General features: G+C 40.0%; 1 protein-coding gene across 1 annotated transcript in view; it reads left to right on the top strand.

The window, feature by feature from the left end:
* The first annotated feature begins 6,690 nt into the window (after positions 1-6,690).
* LOC122805777 overlaps positions 6,691-21,140 on the top strand; it is a 407,858-nt gene continuing 393,408 nt past the window's right edge. Inside the window, exons 1-2 of the mRNA XM_044076043.1 lie at positions 6,691-6,700; positions 7,437-7,772. Of these exons, the coding sequence (XP_043931978.1) occupies positions 6,691-6,700; positions 7,437-7,772 (346 nt within the window). The remainder of the gene's footprint in view (positions 6,701-7,436; positions 7,773-21,140) is intronic.

Raw genomic sequence — 21,140 nt, 5'->3', positions numbered from 1 at the left:
ACACACACACACACACACACACACACACACACACACACACACACGCACACACACACCTACATCTTACATAAACGCATACACACCCCTATGTACTTCTTACATAAACACATATACACCTCTACTTACTTCTTACATCCACACATCCCTATCTACTTCTTACATCCACACACCCCCACCTACCTACTTCTTACATTCACACACCCTTACCTACCTACTTCTTACATACACACACTCCACCTACCTATTTCTTACACACGCACACATCTTAAACACTTAAGTACACCTACTTCTCACTTTTATGTTCGTCAGTAGTCTAAACGTCTCCCGAAATTCAAATTCCATGCGGAAGATGAAAATGTAATCCGATAGGAGCCGGAAGCTGTTGAACACTGGGGGTGTGGAGGGTGAGAGGGGCACTTAGTGATCTTAAAAGGGAAACTTTTTATAACTATTTACTACCACAACATAGGTTCACTTGGAGGACATTTTAAGCTTAGCCAATTCCCTTTTGATGCTTCAGTTAACATTTTATGATTGATCTTACCTATCCCATGGCTGATAATTGTATATTAGCCCTAGTGAAAATAACTGTGATCATTCCATAGATAATTTGAGGAGACACATGTAAGGGATGCAGCATTTAGGAACTGCCTCTATCCATTAGTGGCATGACGGGCAATCCTGGAGTACATTTTCTATTACCCATCCTTAGATCCAAGTTGCATTTGAATATGGACAGATGAGCTTTGTTTTATTTTTATGGATAGTCTGTTCTGGGACAGTGGTAGCCTCTGTGATATATATCCATCTCTCCATAGCATTTGGTTTAGATCCCTGGACTGAGTATTTCTGATGACATTTGACTTGCTGATGTTGAGTAGGTCCATCTGTATTAGGTTGGACGAGGCCTTGTATGCCAGACATGTCACCTCTAAGCACTCTGTAGGATACTGCGTATAGTAATAAATCTTTGAGGTGGTCCATGCAAGACCTATTGAGGACTTGTATCCTTTTAAGTAAGGTATCTCTGAAGGTATTCCAATTGTTGCATGGGGCTGGACAGATACATGCCAAAGTGGGCATTATACAAAATGATTGACCTAAAGAGAGCTTTGTAAAGGGGGGGCAATATCTTTAGATCTGGTCACAAACCTGTGCAATATAGAAAGGCCTTCTTATGGCTCTGGGCACATGCTGGTCAAAAGTTTGGTCACTGTACACATAATTCCCAAATGCCAAACAATTGGGTCATTACTCAGAGGGCACTGTCATGATTTTGACACCAGTTATTGTTTGGGTCAAACCTTCCTGGATGATGGTTAAGTCATTTTGAGATTCAATAACTGCCCCTAGCTTGCAGTCATCTCAAGCTTAGCTGGCCAAAGCCCTTTGGTATTTCCTTTTACTTTTGAAATGTATATGCCAAACAGAAAAAGTCTCAGTACCGAACCCTGGGGGACTCCATTGGTGACTGGTATCTTCCCCTATTTTGATCTCCTGCATCCTGTGAGCAAGTTGGCAATCCAGCTAGTGATTCAAGTGTTTGCTCCTACATTATTCATCTTTTGTACTACACCTGAGTAGGGGATTATGTTAAAAGGCTTGGCCAGGTCAAGGTAATGTGGTGTAAACTGTTCTACCTTCATCCATTGCTCTGGTAACAGGAGTAAAGCTTAAAATTTGCCCATGATTTTGAGCCTTTCACACTTTCATCTGGGCTGTTTTCAAACACATCTTAGGGTCATGTATACATTCTTTAATTAATTTCCCTGATTGTATTAAATTATATTCCTTGTATAATGCAGCACCAGTTGTTAGATTGTTTTAAATTTGTAGTTTTGAACAGTCTTTTAGTAAGCAATGAAACAAAATGTAGGAACCAATGACAAAACTATCCATTTCATAAAATTTCAACCATAAAAGGCCACTCAAACTTCTGTCATTACAATCCACCAATATCAGTAAATATGCAAAATCTCTGCACAAGTAAGTCGTCTAAATAATTCCACATTAAAGGGATCTCTAACTAATGAAGAGGTTGCTGCTAGTAAACAACTTTATAGTTCATTGTTTCATCTACAAAGGCTGTTGCTCTTGAAGAATAAATTACCTATGTTACATTAAAAAATGATAAGCTAGTAATATTGCAATAGGAATGGATGGAAAACTGATAACAGGTTCATAGTTACTAGGTAATTCCTCCAAAGGAGGACATTCACAGGACTGCAGTATCCACTCCTTTTAAAATACAACACAGTGCAATATCAGCTATCCATCTGCATACTGTGGGAGTAGAACCCACAGTCTTCTGCATTAAAAGTAAGGCTACTACCTGTTGTGCTACTAACAATACAAACAGGCTCAGAATAAGCAGCACTAAACTTCTCTTCCCTGAAGCTCTTAGCAAAATTTTTTTATTTATTTAACATTTGCTTACCAGGAAAGTCCAACTTGGAGCAAAGCCAATTTTCAGTAGATGCCCAATGAGAAATACTCCAGACGCATGTCTTTGTAACATGGGAGGAAACCCACACAAACACAGGGGGGGACATACAGACTTCACACAGAAGGCACCCCAGCCAAGAATCAAACCACAAACCTCTTGCTGTGAGGCAACAGCATTACCACTGTACCATCCACTTGACACAACTAAACCTCAATTTCACATTAGAAGAAATCTGGAAAAAGCCAACATTTATTTGGGGGGGGGGGTGGTCAAAGGACTAAAGCCAGGGACACATTTTAATTATTGCTTGTATAATCTTAGAACATTGCTAAAACAGTGTTTTGTGTTAGCAAAAAAAAGATTGGAAGACTGAAACTTTAATGGCTATCATTATTTAGTGAATTCCATTCTCACTGATTTGCCAGAAAACCACAAATTTTAAGAGGAACAGACCAAACTCCCTAGATCACAAGTGGTAGTGTGAGTAGAGCATACAGGCTCCTGTAGGGGTCTATATTAAATCATCGAACGCTTAAAAAAGCGAACAATGATTTATCAACACCATGTAAGCGAAAGCTTACAAACTCGAACACTTTGTTCCAAAAAAAAAAAACACTTAAAACATAACATAAAGTGGGGGGCTTCACCTCCCACACCCCCTGCTTAAATATACTGACTCAGAGATCACACTACAGTGATGAAAATGGCAAAGTAACGGACGCAGACAAGAGATTTCTTTCCCAGGGAAAGAATTCACTTATATGGCACTTCATCATTTTGCCTTTTCATCTTTTCAAGTTCGACCAAGATGCATTCGACAGAATGCGTCTTCAGTCATGTAATAGGAACCCTCCTGTAGCTATGGTATAGTGTTTGAGCCCGAGTAATTGTCACATTTTACACACACACACACACACACACACACACACACACACACACACACACACACACACACACACACACACACACATACACACACACCCACACACACACAGCATAAGAAGAATCTCACACACACACACACACACACACACACACACACACAGCAGAAGAATCACACACACACACACACACACACACACACACACACACACACACACACACACACACACACACATACAGCATAAGAAGAATCACACACACACAGCATAAGAGGAATCACACACACACACACACAGCATAAGAATCTCACACACACACACACACACACACACACACACACACACACACACACACACACACACAGCATAAGAAGAATCTCATACACACACACACACACACACACACACACACACACACACACACACACACAGCATAAGAAGAATATCACACACACACAGAGCATAAGAATCTCACAAACACACACACACACACACACACACACACACAAACACAGCATAAGAAGAATCTCACAAACACACACACACACACACACACACACACACACACACACACACACACACACACACACACACACAGCATAAGAAGAATCTCACAAACACACACACAGCATAAGAAGAATCTCACAAATGCATACGCACAGCATAAGAAGAATCTCACAAACACACAAACACAGCATAAGAAGAATCTCATAAACACACACACAGCACAAGAAGAATCTCACAAACACACACACACGCACACCATAAGAATCTCACAAACAGAGAATACACAAAATTCTACACACACAGCATAAGAATCTCACAAACAGCATATAATCTCACAGTGCCTTTTGGAGCCTTCCTGCACAGCATAAGAATCTCACAAACAGAGCATAAACAAAAATCTCACAGTGCCTTTCCTGCCAAATGGAGCATAAACAAAATGAAAACAAATTCACACATTCCTGCAAACCGAGCCTTCCTACACAGCATAAAAATCTCTCCTTACCGTGGATCTTCACAAAAACGAAGTGGAGCCTTCTGCACAGCATAAGAATCTCACAAACAGAGCATAAACAAAAATCTCACACAGTGCATTTCCTGCCAAATGGGGCATAAACAAAATTCTCATAGTGCCTTTCCTGCCTAATGAAAACAGACACACGCATTCCTGCAAACCGAGCCTTCCTACACAGCATAAGAATCTCTCCTTACTGTGAACCTTCACAAAATCTATGGAGCAAAAAGGAGCCTTTCTGACCGGCATAACAAAGCACAGCCTTGGGGGAAACCAAAACACATTCCTTCCTGCAAAAGGAGCACTGGCAGCATTGATGTGATCAGGAATCCAGCAGGTACGTGGAACATTGTTGTTATTTCTGTGCACTTTTGAATTTAAGTTAGCATGCAGGTTTGCCTATACATCTTGCAGCTGTAAAAGTGGGGGGGGGGGGGCATGCTCGCTCAATGGTTCTGGCGCCTATGCATAATCCATTGGTTGCATAGACAGAGAAGACATAAACAAGTCACAAACACCTGCTCCATCTGTGCAACTGTATGTAAAGGGCATTCCTAAAGAAGAACTCCCTTAAAAAAAAAAAAAAAAAAAAACCCAAAAATTAATCTCCCGGCCAGCTGGTTCCAGGGGGGTGCAAGTGCACCCCCTTGCACCTGCCTGCCGGCACCCTTGCCTGGATCCCACTTCAATATTTAAGAAGAAAATTGACAGCTTTAGGAGGTTAGCAGTAGAGGAGGGTATTATTTCTAGAGACATATTTTGTCAGTTGATGGTATAGGATCCTATGAGACACTATTTGCATCTTTTACCTAAGATCCATAAAAATTCAAATTGTCCACCCAGTAGGCCCAATGTTTCTGGTAAGGGGTCTTTGGCAGAACTATTATCTGAATTCCTTATGTATTATTTAAAACCTTTGTTGAAAATGGTATGCTCTAGGATATGCAATTAGATCATGGTTGGTTATTATGCACATCGGATGTAAAAGCTTTGTATGCTAACATTCCTCACTGGGCAGGCTTGTTGGCCTTAGAATATTGGTTAAATAGAGCCTTAATTTATAGCCTAGGTATCAACACATTTTTATTACGTACAGCTGAACTTGCTTTAACAACAAATGTGTTCTATTTCAGAGAGGAGTGTTATTTACAACTTAGGGGTACAGATATGGGGGCATCATTTCTGCCCATTTATGCTGACCTCTTTATGGATTTTATTGAAGAACAGATTATTTATGATGAGTCCTATAATATTTATTTAGAATCTATGGACATCTGGAGATGTTATTTGTATGACTGTTGGTTGGTGTGGAGATCTGATGTTACATATTTGTTGGAGTTTGTGGATTACCTTAATGATAACAAATGGGGTAGCAAATTCAGTATACATCATGATCCCAGACAGATTACATTCCTAGAAGTGGGACTTTGAGTAGTCGCATCTTTAGGTAGTTTCCCCAGGTAAATACTATTTTGCAAGTGAGTAGTTTCCACCCCCCCCCCTTCCCCACATATTATAAGAAATACACCAAAATCTCAGTTTATGAGATTAAAAAAAATTGTTCTTCCAAATCGGTATATAATACTGAACTACAGGACATAATGAGGAGGTTTTGGGATAGGGGGTTTAAGCAATCTGATATATAGAATGTTTATGATTCAATAAGGCAAGTTGGTAGGGAGCAATTGCTACAATACCAACCAAGAAAGGATCTGATTGTACCCCCTAGGCTTATCACAAAGTTTGGTTATAACACTAGCTTTTTTATGGACTCTGTTCAAAAATACTGGTACATTCTATTGATGGATAATTGCTTAAAAAACTTATTACCTGGCAGATGTCTTTTTTCTTTTAGAAGGGACAAGACTTTGGGTGAATGGTTTAATCACTGTAAGAAAGGTGACTTAGCTAAACAACCTTTGGGACAGTTGACTTTAAGGGGTGCAGTGTGAAAGGTTGCCATCCCTGTGGTCATTGAAGTTTTTGTAAACTGAGGCTGAGTGCTTTTTATCTTCTAACACATCAAAGGTGTATCAAATTAATATTTTTGGGAATTGTGACAGAGATTGGGTCATATATATGGCCACATGCAGTCGTTCAACATTTTATGTTGAACAAACTTCACACTCATTGAAAATCAGGATTTCGGAACATTTTAGTGACATTAGATGTTCCAGAGGATCCAATGCTTTATATAAACATACTTTACAGCATAAAACTGCAAAGTTTCATTTTGTTATTACTGATAAGCTTGTGTTAAAACAAGAATAATAAAGGAGGCTGGCACACTATATTATAGAAAGGTTGGATTATTAGGCTGGGAGCTTTGTTTCCTCCTAGACTTAATGAGAATTTGTAAGAGACCAATCATTTGCAAGTGGTGTGTATTTAAGTCTTGTAGCATTGTTTGTTGGTATTGAAGCACTGATGAAGGCTAATTAACTAGTTATGTTTGTTTAGTAAGGAACTGTGCTATTTATTTATCCATTCACCATAGTGTGAGTAGTGCTGGCTCGTGTGTTGGTGTATATCAAATGTTTTCTTGCTGTGCACCTGACCTTACTTGCATAAACTGTTGGTAGTTTACTGCAGTATTCACACTCCTCATGAAGATCAGAGGATTGACTGGCTACAGAATTGTGCAACACTGATGGGGGAAGAAACAAGCTGGGATGGGATTTAAAGTATGACATGAACAGCAAATGTTTTAAGTGCACAAATAAAATTTAATATCACTTAATAGCTAAATGGACTTGTTCCAAAGAATTGCCCAATACTTTTTTTAAGGAAGGCTCATGCAGGACTAAATGAGGTAAGACGTCAATCAGCTATTCCATATAAAACAGTGCTCTGTCATTGACTAAATCTGAAACATGCAAAAGTTTGTCAGTCTATCCAAACAAAATGCTGAACTTGTTTAACTGTTTTTCAGTTAAAATTTTTATTTTACAGCTTCCTCTGCTACCCCAAATCTGTAACTAGAAGTCACCTCTGGCCCAATACTTTGGCTCATTAATTTTTTAATGATATAGCATGCACTAGACCTTGTTTAAAGACGGCATACATTATTTAACACTTTTTTTATTTGCAGATATTTCACGAACAGTTTTCACACCTGACATTGAACCAGCTGACCAGGAGGGGCCAACAGTGCTGCTGCCATGTTACTTCAGTGTCGAGTCTGGGACTGTGGATTTGAATCATCTCACAGTGCGGTGGGAATTCCAGGGAAATCGTGCAGCTATGTATACTGACAACATCTTGTTTAACACTGAAAAGGCACAGCTCTCTTTGGAGGAACTGAGGAAAGGAAATGCCTCCCTGGTGCTTACTAATGCTTCACCAGTTGATGCAGGGGATTATTCATGTGATATCAGCTACAAGTCAGACACCAAACCAAGAGTCACTATTAGTTTAACCACTCAAGGTAATACCATATTTTTCTGCAGAAAGGAACTCTGCAATTGTTCACATATTAAATGCAAGGAAGTTACGCAATGCCATATCAGAAGATTAAATATACCTCTGAATTCCTAAAATGAGTCAGAATTATCCATGAGGCATCAACATGTTTGATACAGTTTCGATTTAAATAAAGCACAATTATGTTTCATTAAGGTTACAGTTTTACTTATTAATTCATTAACTTGTGCATAACATAGTTCCAATTCACAATTCTTGTAACATGTGACAAAATTCTCAGCAATTAGGCTCTAATCTGATGTTTACTGGAAGTTATTAAGAGGGCTTCTCTGCACACGTGTGGCTTAGAACTCATCTGAGTTAGGGGAAAAAGACTCAGTCTTGGGGTTTCCCATTGGTTAGTTTGTTTTAAAAATGTTTAACTTTGCTTGTATTTAAGCACTGCATTTGTGCATTACACAACCATGTTTGGCACTGCTGTGTATAGACACAAATGCTTAGAAACACAATTTTTGACATCTCCTAAAAAACCTTCTTAGCTCCACTGCTTCTCTTTGCACAAAACAGTTGCGCATTGCTGCTCTGCGAGCAACTTAGTTGCTCCTTCTGAGGTGCTGACACAGTCTTCCACCCCTAGCCCTCCATAGAATAGCCACTTTTGGTAGTCTTACAGCAAGCCCTGTCCCATCTAGCCCATTCCCACTAGCTGATATAATATATAATAGGTTTAACACCATATAACCGAACACAGTGTTCGAACCCAGCAATGATTATTTTTAAATGAATTTTGGCAAGTTGAATGGTCGGAATGTCGCAAAAAACACCGAATGTGACATTTCCAACCGCTCTACATCCAAAACGAGTGCAAACATGGGTCAAAAAGGGGGCATGGATTTGCGATTTGATACATTTGCATTCGCAAATGTAAATATTTGCCGCACTCCTTTCGGCCATTCAGGCTCGACCATCTGCCCGTCGGCCATACGGTGGTAAACCTTATAATATATACCTGCCATAATGGATGGAGAGTTTCCCATATTTTCTCCACCCAGCCTGATTAACATAAGCATCCTGAGGCAATGTAGCAATTGCCTCATATACTGACAACCACTTGCTCTTAAAGCAAACAAATACAGTATGTAAGAGATATAACTATACCATGAAATTAAAATCAACCCACTCACACAACAGTAAACAAGACATCCAACAGGTTGGCAGCACACACACCTCTTCTCTCACACAAGGTAGGGTTAAGACACACAAAACCACATATGCAGAGGTACTTGCTAAGAGCCTACCAAAAGCCCAGAGACCTCCCAAGCGCAAACAACATACACATACTGGTACAACAGCAGAATCTACCACTACACATAGCCAACACATATCTCAGTGTCTCAGCAATTAAACCCCTAAGGAAAAAAACCTCAAAACCTAATGTTCTGGTCATAGGTGACTCTGTAGTAAGGCACGCAGGTGTTCCCCTCACCAGGTTGAACAAGAAGAAGGTCACGGTCAGCTGCCTGTCAGGTGCCAATATCCGTCAAATCACACATACACTCAAGTCACTCAGTAACAGTTACAGTTATGACTCTGTCATAGTACATGTTGGAGTGAATGACTTGAAATGTACCTCTGGATTATATGAAGAGACTGACTGAACTCTGAGACTGTGTGTCTCAGGCAGGTATGTCCCTAGCCCTAAGCAGCATTCTACCTTCACCTAGGCTGATGCCACAATATAGACAAAAAAGACAGAGTTCAATAATTGGCTTAACTTCTGGCATCACTTCAGGGGGATCCGGCATCTGTCAGCCTAGAAAGACATGATCAACACTCCACGCCACTTTGCCAGAGATAGCCTTCACCTCTCTCCTCAAGGTTTTTGGATACTGGCAAAGATGCTTGCTTTCTCCATAGTGCCTTTTTTAGGCAATGTCCAAACAATCAAACTTCTGACGTAAAGGACTCCACTAAAGACAACCTCAAGGTCACGCTGCTTAATGCTAGGAGCTTAAATAGTAAACTGCACTCCCTGGAATTACTCCTCACCTTGGAAGATGCTGAGTTCTGTGCAGTCACTGAGACTTGGTTCAAGGTGGCAGAGAGCACCCCAGCCATACAAGGCTACAATGCCTTTTGCATGTTCAGACCTCAAAACAAGCGTGAAACCACCAAAGGTGGAGGTGTTTCCATCTTCATTAAATCCAAATACACCTTGAGACTTGTCAAACAGTATGACTCTCTTCAGCTACTCCAGGTCCAAATAACTATAGGTAAAATACCCTTACACATCATTGCTAGCTACAGGTCCCCCACCATGAACCAGGAGAAGCACATCACCTACTTGGACTTGCTAGAGTTGCTCAGTATACAGGCAAACACCTTGGTCTTGGGAGATTTCAACTATCCTTCCATCGACTGGGTGATGGACACACATAAACACGATCGCTAAGAGGTTCCCAGACTTTCTTAATTCAAATACCCTGGAATAATTGGTCCACACTCAATTGGGGATCAAACATCCTGGACCTACTGCTGACCAACATGGGGGGGGTGGTCACTGCACTACTGCCTATGTGTTGCCCTCCCTGGTAAGGTCAGACCATAAATCTGTCTCATTTGAAGTAAAGATCAAACCTGCCACCCCCATAGGAGTAAAAAAAAAAGAAAAATTTCTCCAAAGCAAATTACTGCCTACTAAGCAATGGTATAACAAGGTTCAAAGTCCCTGCCAACATAGCCAGTAATGACTTATATGTACAGAAGTATGCAAATGCTCTATAGACCTACTTAAACAAATGTGTTGACTTGGTTGTACCTAACAGAAATAAAACCAGGTCCTCCCAAAAAAACAAGGCACCCTGGTGGACTTAAGTATAAACATGTTATGCAACAAAAGAACCAGTTAACAACCCAGGCTGCTTACTAAACAATCTAAAACAAGACCTAGTAGAACCACTAAGCACTCCCTTGAACCATAGCCTGAGCACTGGTTTTATTCTGGTAGAGTGGAGAACAGCAACAGTAATCCCCTTACACAAAGGGAGTCCCATCAACTGACCCTGGAAACCATCGACCTATAAGCCTAACCAGTCTTATATGCAAGGCCATGGAAAGGATCATCACAAACCTTAACCACAGTGACATAGACAACCTTCAAACTCTTGATCTGACCCAGTTTGGTTTTGTCAAGTGTAGCTCTTGCTTATTGGACCCGATGGACTTCTTTGAGAATGTCACCAAAGCTCTGGATGAGGAAAAAGCAGTACATACTACCTATCTCAATTTAGCCAATGTCTCTGACACAATCCCCACTTGGGTATCATTGAGAAACTCTCAGCTGCCAATGAATCCATATATCACTAGATGGGTAGCCAAGTAGCTCACTGACAGAACTCTGACTGTCAAAGTTGGGGACTCCATCTTCATCAGTAGACCACTTATCAGAGGGGTACCACAGGGATCTGTGCTGGGCCCTCTTCTATTTGGAATCTTTCTCTGAAGTCCAGGTGAAGATTGATGGCCTGTAGCTTACCAAGTTTACTGATGACTGTAAACTGGGTGCAATCATAGAGTCCCCCAATAATAACTTATTACAAAAGGGGCTGATGCAGACAAATGATTGGTGCTAAAGTCACAGACTAGAACTTAATGCAAATCAGTGTCTCATTATCCCCTTTGGCAAAGTAGTAGCCCCTGATAAATCTGATATAAGCACCCTATTAAGCTCAAATTCAGTGGTGTAAAACTTGGAAAGACAGGTTGATAGCAATCTAAATTTTTACTACCATGTGTCCAAAAAGGTAAGAAAAGCCTTCTACATTGTGCATCTCATAAATAAGGACATCGCATCTAAGACTAGAGAGGTTAGAACTCCACTGTAATCAACCCTTATCAAACCACTACTTGAATACAATATTCCCTTCTGTATGTACCTCACCACACACGTGCAGCAACTGGAGAGAACACAGATGTTTCTAACTAAGAGAATCTAGGGCCACCAAAACATGATCTACATGGGAAGACTGAAAGCCCTGTCACTGTATTCTGTATCATACAGGCTGCTGACAGGCAACCTGTGCCTGGCCTACAGAGCAGTCTGTGACCCTGCCCTAATGGAAATGCTGCTCATCCTCAAATCGGATGGGACAAGACTAACTTGCTCCAGGTGATCTCAACCTAGCGTATGACATTAACAGAACATGCTGGAGAGAAGATGTATCTCACAGAGATTGCTGTTCCTCTGGAATAAGCTCCTACTCCATGTGAAGCAGAGCTCCTTAATGACCCTATTTAAACACAACCCTGACAACTGGATGGGTGACTGTAAATTCATCCTGGGGGTGGCACCTATGTCCCTCATAGATAAGTGCAGTACATGATTATCATAGAATCACTCTGCTAGCCACTACTATTTAACTATGGTCAATAAGGGTACTTGGGTTTTTACATGGCTAGGATTATAAAACCCCTTGGGCCATTAACCTAGTAACCTCCTATGAACCTATAAAAAATTGTCATTAGGTTACAAGTCTGAAATGTGGTCAATTAGTATCTAAAATGAAGCTTTTATTTTCCTTGTGTTCTGGTTGCATATTTTAGCTCTGTATATCCAGTGTGAGTTATCATTCTATGTAGATACTTGGAGATGTGCAACACACTGACACAGACATGCATAGAGACCATTCTACATTGGTTTTCTTATCTGTTTCATGGTTGCTGTGTTCCCACTTCATCTCTTCACCTTCCTGTCTGCAGACCCACTTTCTTGTAGTTTTCTTAAAATCCCTGCCCGTGTTTTTCTATCTACTGCCCCTCTTCCTCCTGCCATTTCTTATTTATTCCAGTGTCTTGGTTTAATGCTGCCCCCCCCACCCCACATTTCTTCTCCATCTCTTGTCTGATAATTAACCAAGTTATTGACATCTTTAAGTTTCATACTCTTTCTTGAAGCCCCCTAACCTCCATACTCTTTCTTGAAGCCCCCTAACTTCCATACTCTGTCTTTAAGCCCCCTATTCTCATGCATACCCCCCATACACTACAAAACGTAAAGATTCTCAATACAAATATCTCCCCTCAATCCTCAACCCGCACACAAGCTGTTTCACTCCTTTCAACGAGTTGCACTACTGGAAGGTGTAGTTAGTGACAGCTGTAGGTATGTATCAGTGGTTTGCTAGTCTGCGTTGCAGTAACCTTTATGAATCCCTTAGTGAGTGTGGATTAGTTGAAATTAGCTTCTTTCTATATATTTTTATATAGTTTGACTAGAGATATAGTTCAAATTTCATGGAAATGGAAGGCAGTGATGATGCCTTGCTGAGAAGTTAAGTTTGCTGGTCAATTACTAGCAGGTGGTACAACTTGAAAACAATTTCTGGTAGCCTCCTTTTGAAAACTGAAAGCGAGTGAAATCATTTAATGTAAAGTATTGATTATTATTAGTATTTGCCCTTCTTAAGGGTAGAGCTGCAGCTGGAAAACAACAGTAGCCCAGCATGGTTTAAGACACCATATTCTGAGCACAAACATATCAGATGGTGTTGCAAAGATGCCATTCATAGTTTTGCTTATATCTGAATTTTTGTTGGATTGTCTGTGCTACTGATGTTGCACCTACAAAAAATAACACACTTGATACTATTACAAGCCAGCAGAGACATGCAGTGTTGATATGATGTTACTTCTCTTTCAAGTGTGGAACAGTGATACTGAATCATCTGGTGGCTCAGTGGGAATTCAATGGAAGCCATACAAACAGATTTGCTGACAAAGCTAAGCTTAGCAGGGAAGAAGGCACATCTTTCTTTGGCTGAGCTGAGGACTGGTCCAGTTGCCATCTCGGGGGAACCACTTCACTATAATTTTGGAAAGTTGTGCAGCTTGTCTCTGTTGTGTTAAGCTACTGTTCACATCCAGGGAATATATCAACAAAAGGTTACAAGCCTGTAGACACTTGCAGCATCTGGGATGAGACTGCTGACCACCAAAGAGCCTGTGACTTGATTCTCAGAAAACACCTTAGGTGTAGTGCTACTAGTTGAAATGCTCATTGATGACCAGCTGTGTTTAGCTGCATTGCGATAGGCACTTGAAATAGCCAATAGATGAATCACCACTATTTATTTAATTTACTCACTTTACATTTGTTAATTTGGTAAATTCACTGCACACTAACTCCCTTTTCAGGGAGAAGCAGGAACACTGTCTGGTTAAGCAATTTTCTCAAAGTCGCACAGTATGCAAATGGAGTTAAAATGAATTAAACCCTGCACCATTAACTACAGGGAGCAGTGTATTAGCAGTTCAGAGATAGACAATTCAAACATTCTTGGCAAACCTTATCTAATCCTGCTTGTACTTTTTGCAGTGTGTAGTGCATTGTATCTCTCCTACCATTACTGCGTTACAACCGATCACTGTTTTAAACTGAAATGTTGCTGTAATCATACTAGCGTACAGTGTATTGTCTGTTAGATGACTGCCTTAAGGACCAGTAGGGTGCACTATTGTCCTTTTAGTGCTACTGTTAAGTCACTACTCCACTTTAGCAGCCTGTAGCTATTGTGGCAGTGCCCAGTAACTGCTTTGTGGTTCTGAAAACATTTCTGTCTCTATAAATCAACTGTATAAACATATCAGTTCTGTCCTAAGAACTCATATTCATAGTGTGGTAAATAATACTAGCTATTGTGTTCAGTGTCCAGCATCTTTGACCCTAGAATTTAGCTCTGTGGAATTAGCAGTTCGGTGCTGGTGTTCATTCAGTGGTATACACTTACGATACAGAGCTTGGTGCCTGGCAACTGTTGTACAGTGAGTGACCTGTATAGTGCTAGAAGATGTAACTCTGCAAAGCAGTTATGTTGTATAACATAACCTAATTCTCTCTGCCAGATTATCCACCATCCAACCTAACTTCACTGCCATCACCCTAAATACTTCATCCATAAAATGTTGGGGTGCTCTGACGAGACCTCCATCGTCTGGCAACATAAGTCAACAGTCTATCTTCACCCATCCTTGGCCAATCTAATTGCAGTAAGTGTTTTAAGGCAGTGTAGCAATTATCATATGCTTACTGATTGTTCCCTGCTTTTACCAACTGATAGTATAACCCTGTGAAAGATATATAAATATTTAAGAAACCTGATGGCAAACCTTTCACATCAGTCCAGTGTGGATAAGATTTATACTTCTACAATACCACATCAATCACAATCTGCTACTAAAAAATGCCAAAGCCTGCAAGAATACAAACAAAAAAGATCCCATCCCCCAACCCCTATACCAGCACCTAAACAGCTGCTTAAAAATGTATGTTTAACCTAAATATGATGGCAAAATAAGGAATAAACCACTCTGGCGATACTTTACTAATAAACCTTTCGAGAAAAGGAAGAAAAGAATGAAGCGTTAGATGAAATCCCATCACCATACCACAAACGTCCATGCTAGGATATGCCAATGAGGAACTTAAAAGCACTATCAGAAAATATAAAGCATGTTGCTTAGATACCAAAGGAAATTACCAGTCATTCATATTATTCATCAGTGCACTGAGCCCATCCATGATAATATCCCACATAGTGATGCCAAGGACATAGCCAATGTTTTAGCTCTAAAATTTTGTACTAGCTTTACCTCAACTACCCACATCGCTGGCACAGTGTACCTTAAAATGTAGTTTCCTCTGTAATTACTTTGAAACAAGTCTTAGAATCAATATCAAAGACTAAAACTAATACTTCCATGAAGCAGACAATGTAGCATGCTGCATTCTTATTAGTGCCAAGCATGCACTAACCAACACTTTATTTGCTATCCAACTTCAACCTTATCCACAGGGTTCATGGCTGATGCCTGAAGAATAGCCACTGTGACTCCCATACAGACACAGATAATTATATGCCCATCAGGCTTACATGCAAAGCCATGAAGCATATCATAACAAAACTTATTTATGCAGATACAGTCCACATAGGCAGCTTATGATCTGGACACTAATCAGTTTGGTTTTGTGAAGGGAAGGTCCTGTGTGTTGTACCTAGTAAACATCTTTGAAAAGGTTACAGAGGCTATAGATAGATAGTAGTCACTTTATTTATGCTACTTATCTTGACATTTTGACCTGGCCAAGTCTTTTGACACCAACCTTTATACTGGTATTACTGAAAAAATAGACTAAAGTCATATAAACTCCTATATAATGGATTGCAAAACTAGCTATCCAATACATCATAAGTTCTGAAATGTGGTAGCAGCCTCTGTATATAAAACTAACTAGTGGGTTACCACATGGAGCAATGCTGGGTCCTTTACTGTTTAGCATTTATTCTGTAGGCATCCTGGCCAGTTTCCCTGAAATGCAGTCCAGTAGGTTTTCTGAAGTCAGCAGGCTGGTCTGCTTATCCACTGATATTCAACAGCTCCAGTAAGAGTTGAAATATGCATATAATGTTCACTATATTAATATTTGGGAAAAAAGTCAATCCCACCTCATAAATAGGCACTATCATATGGGACCTGAGTACTTGTGTGGTTATTTCCCCATCATTTGATCATCGGATTTCCACCATAGTCAGAAAATCCTTTTGTCTGTGCCAAATAATTTCCAAAGGAATATCTTAAAGATCCACATGATGCTGCCCTACAACTGTACTCTTCCCATATCAGCTTCATCATCAAATACAATGCCTCTTCACTATGTACAAATCCAAGGGTCTATATTACATCACGATTGCTTAAAAAAGCGAACAGTGATTAATCGACCCTATGTAAGCGAAAGCTTAAAATATCGAACTGTCAGAACAGTGATTTTTTTTCCAAGGAAAGAAATCGCTGTTCCAACAAAAAAAAAAAAAAACACTTTATACCATTACATTACCATAAAATGATGATTTTATTCAATAAAATGTATTTATAATAATATTTTATATAAAAAACAAGGTAACATTCATGAGTTTAAAGTAGGTATTTGTGATAGATTACTTGTTTTTTTAAATCAAGTGATGGTATTTTATTGGTTTGTTTGGTTTTAGAAATAGTATAAATGGAATTAGAGATTTTAAATGGAGCATCTGATGAAGTCCATTGAATGAGGACGAAAACGCATGGTATAATACAAAGCCTTAATGTTTATGTGTGTCTTGCTGAATGTAATCTTTGACTGAGTCATAGAAGAGTTTAACCTTTATTGTTCCTGAACTATATTGCTTTTATAAGTGTCTTGCTTGAATATTATCACTGATAGAGACATTGTAATATGTGCAGTCAAGACTGTTTTACTATGCATGTTAATCTCTGTTCTATGCTCAGGTTACTACTTAATAAGCCTGTGTAACTGTCTATTTTTTATCTCTCTGTGTGTCTTATCACTGTCTCTCTTTTCCCTTTATATTCCCAGCTGCCCAACCTTTTTTCCCAGTATTAAGGAGGACTTGCCCTGCGTGCTGAAAACAACTATTCTCCTCAACACACTGCGGTTTCCCCTAACTAAGGAACTGAACCTTTCCTCCCCTCTGCTACATTCCCCAAGGGAATTTAATTATAAGTAAAGTACGTACTTTAAACCAAAGTCTTAAGACAATTAGTGTGAGATATCCTAGGTTGTAAGTTTACTTTCACCAGCCAGGACAGCCGGCAGCCTTTACTATCTGCTCCCATACCTGTCACCCCTTCCCCCTTCTTAGACTACAAGTATTTTTACTGTTCTTCCTCTTCAATCCTCTATAGCATACTTACTGCCCTGCACTCTTTTCTCAGTATATATTGCCTCTGCTATACAGCTTTTGTCCACTAGAGGGCAATAGTTTCCTTTAGACCACCACTCTGACTCCAATTTTAAATAACTTACAGGCTCTTGGATTCTAATATTCTGGAAGAGCTAATACTCCCACTCTATTCTTTCTTTCTTCTAATATTCTTCACTGCCAACCCTCTCTGCATATTCTATTATCAAGGCATTGTGTCACCTTACCTTCTGCTGCTTTACTTACCTTTGCTTAATGCTCCTCTGATTGTTTTCCTAGGGTGAACTCCTCTGTGGCTTATCCCGCTCCGTTCGCCCTGCGGGCTCACTCCGCTCCCCTACCCTGCCCCCAAATCTCACCCGCCCCCAGTGGTCCTAAACTTATACTCTAACTGCCACGCCCCTATGCATTAGGACCAACCTCTAACTCCTCCCCTTTAAGTGCTATTACCTCTAATATATTCTCACTTTACCCCTATCTCCTCCACCTTAAAGAACCATCACTCATTTACCTTTATCCATTACCCTACCACTCTATACACAAATATCCCTACATTTAACCACCTTAACCTAAACAAATGGCTCAAGGATCCTGTAAACCCTTACCTTTATTACTACTCCTAATTATACTTATCATTCCCTATCTACTTACTCTCTATGAACACCATAGATTCCTAGGACTGCATACCCACATCACACACACCTCTGTCCTTACCCCCAGCTCCACTCATAGTGTTAGCAACCTCCCCAGCTCAGCTAAGTACTCAGCAGCCATATTTCATAGACTCCATCACATCTCTCAATGTAACCCACTAGCTAGAAAAAATAAGAACCTAATTCTTAAACTTCTACAACTCATCCTAAAAGTTCATGTCCACTCCCTGTTAGATGGTGATATACACCCTAACCCAGGTCCTACCACTATCACAGCTACACAGCCTGATACACCAACAAATTCAATCACACAGACACTTACCAAGCCCCCCAACTCTCTCCTGATAGCTCATCTTAATACTCGTAGCATCAATAATACAATAGCTCACCTGCATGCCCTTATTGATGTTTATTCCTTTGACATCCTCTGTATGTCTGAAACATGGCTTAATCCATCAATACAAGACAGTGCAGTTCTACCCCCTGACTATAATATCATAAGACGTGACCGTAACACTAAAAAAGGAGGAGGCGTAGCCATACTTTATAAGAATGGATTACAAGTTACCTTGTTAGAGTCCAAACCTCCACTTTGCAACAATGCAGAAATTATTCTAAGATTCAGCTTAACAAGAGCAAAGCCATATATCTATCATGTGTCTATCTTCCCCCAGGCAATAACATCAACATGTTAGAGGCTATCCTCAGCTGGCTCTCAAGTAACTACCCCCAAGAAACCATTATATTTGGAGATTTTAACATTAACTGGAACTCCTATATATCTGAGCAGCCTTCTACTCATATCAACTTATATGGTTTTACCCAAACTATAACATCCCCAACCCGCACCAATAAAACTAACAACAAAACTAGTACCCTTGACTGGATACTCACTAATACCCCCCAACTAAACTATAAAACAGGCACCCTCCCTGAGGACATAAGTGATCACTTGCTTACCTATTTAATCAGAACAAAAACTGTCATCCTAAACTCTACCATCTGTAGAACTATTCGCACTACCAAAAATTTTAACCCTGCTCACTTTCAAGCTGAACTAGTCACCTCTGAAATACCTCCCAATAGATAATGCCGTGAAATACTTTAACTCTAAATTTCTAACCATTTTAGACAGCCATGCCCCATTACGCAAAGTTAGAATTAGAACCAAACCGGCACCATGGCTCACCAAAACGACCAAACAAAATATCCTTCAAAGAAATAAACAATGGGCCAAATTGCGCTCAACAAAAAGCTCCTCAGACAACCTGCAATTCAGACAGCTAAGAAATGAAACAAAAAAGCCATATTAGCCGATAAAAGAAACTACTACTACCAACTACAACAAACCAACCAAAATAATCCCCATAAATTCTGGCGAGGTATCAATAACCTCCTACACCCTGGATGCTCAAGTACTACCTCTCCCTCTGGCTCTGATCACAATAATCCCATCCAAATAGCTGACTCATTTAATACTTTTTTCACTGAAACCATACAATCCCTAGCCAACCAGCTATCCCCTAGCACCCCAGGCTCTGCCACAACCTTTACCAATAATTCTCATCAATTTCATTTTCAGCCAGTGCCCACTTCACTTATCTGTAACCTCATACAGAAACTTAAACCCACTACTCTCTCTGCTGATAAATTACCTGCAGAATACCTGCAAAAAGCTGCTAAAGTCATAGCCTACCCCATATCCATCCTCATTAACAGAACTATTTCTGAAGGATCTATTCCCCTAATCTGGAAAGTCTCTCACATAATTCCCCTGCATAAGGGCGGTAACTCCAAAGAGTTGTCCAATTATAGGCCCATAGCTGTTCTATCTCCTTTGGCAAAAATAATGGAGAAATGTATACACATACAACTGTTAACCTACCTACTCGATCACAATTTATTAGCACCCTGTCAACATGGCTTTAGACCATTTGATAGCACCAGCTCTGCTCTCTTATCCTTCACTAACCATATTAACAGTAATCGTAATATTGATACTCTATCCTCAGCTGTTTTTATTGACCTGTCCAAAGCATTTGACATGGTGAATCACCACCTCCTTATAGACACACTCAAAAACCTGTCATTGGACAACCATACTATACAATGGTTCCAATCATACCTACATAACAGGCAACAGGCTGTACTATGGGAAAATACTTTATCTTCCCATGTCCCAGTCACTCTAGGGGTCCCACAAGGATCTATATTAGGCCCATTACTCTTCTCCATCTTTACAAATGACCTTCATTCTGTAATTCCTCAAGCTGACTGTATCCAATACGCTGACGACTCCACACTCATATGCGCTGCTGCTTCTCAATCAGAACTTCAGTCACTAACCCAAATGACCTTTAGTACAGTTGAAAACTGGCTCCTACAAAGACGTCTTATCCTTAACCCCAAAACCAAAAATGCTACTATTTACCCCCACCCGCAGAACCTCCCCACTTAACTTTACTATTACTTCAAATGATGGAACTATAATATCTCCTGAACCAACCACCAAACTACTCGGGGTACTAATAGATAACAACTTGTCCTTTGAACCTCACATTAATAACACCATAAAAATAGTAAACAAGAAACTAAGTTCTCTCTATAGAATAAAACCCTTTCTTACACCTCCAGCCAGGGTTACTATTGCTCGTACCCACCTCATCTCTACCTTGCTCTATGCCTCCCCTATCTATACCAAAATATGTAGAAGTAATCTGAGTAAACTTACATCCTCCTACAACAATATTGCCAGATTTGCAGCTGGGTCCTCCTATAGAACTCATCACTGTATCAATCTGATTCAGTTAGGATGGTTAGAGCTGCCAAATTTAATACTTTTCAATCAATTAATAGTAGCCCATAAGATCCTGTATTTACCTCAAAATACACCCATACTTACATCCCTAGTCATCCCCTATAATAACCTCAAGACCTTACGCTCAGCTAATAACCTACTTGTAC

Source organism: Protopterus annectens, chromosome 7.part0 (genome assembly GCF_019279795.1).
Source record: "Protopterus annectens isolate FY-2018-M chromosome 7.part0, PAN1.0, whole genome shotgun sequence".
Lineage (NCBI taxonomy): Eukaryota > Metazoa > Chordata > Ceratodontiformes > Protopteridae > Protopterus > Protopterus annectens.
Note: the sequence above shows the minus strand (reverse complement) of the source record. Positions and strands in the feature narration are given on the sequence as shown.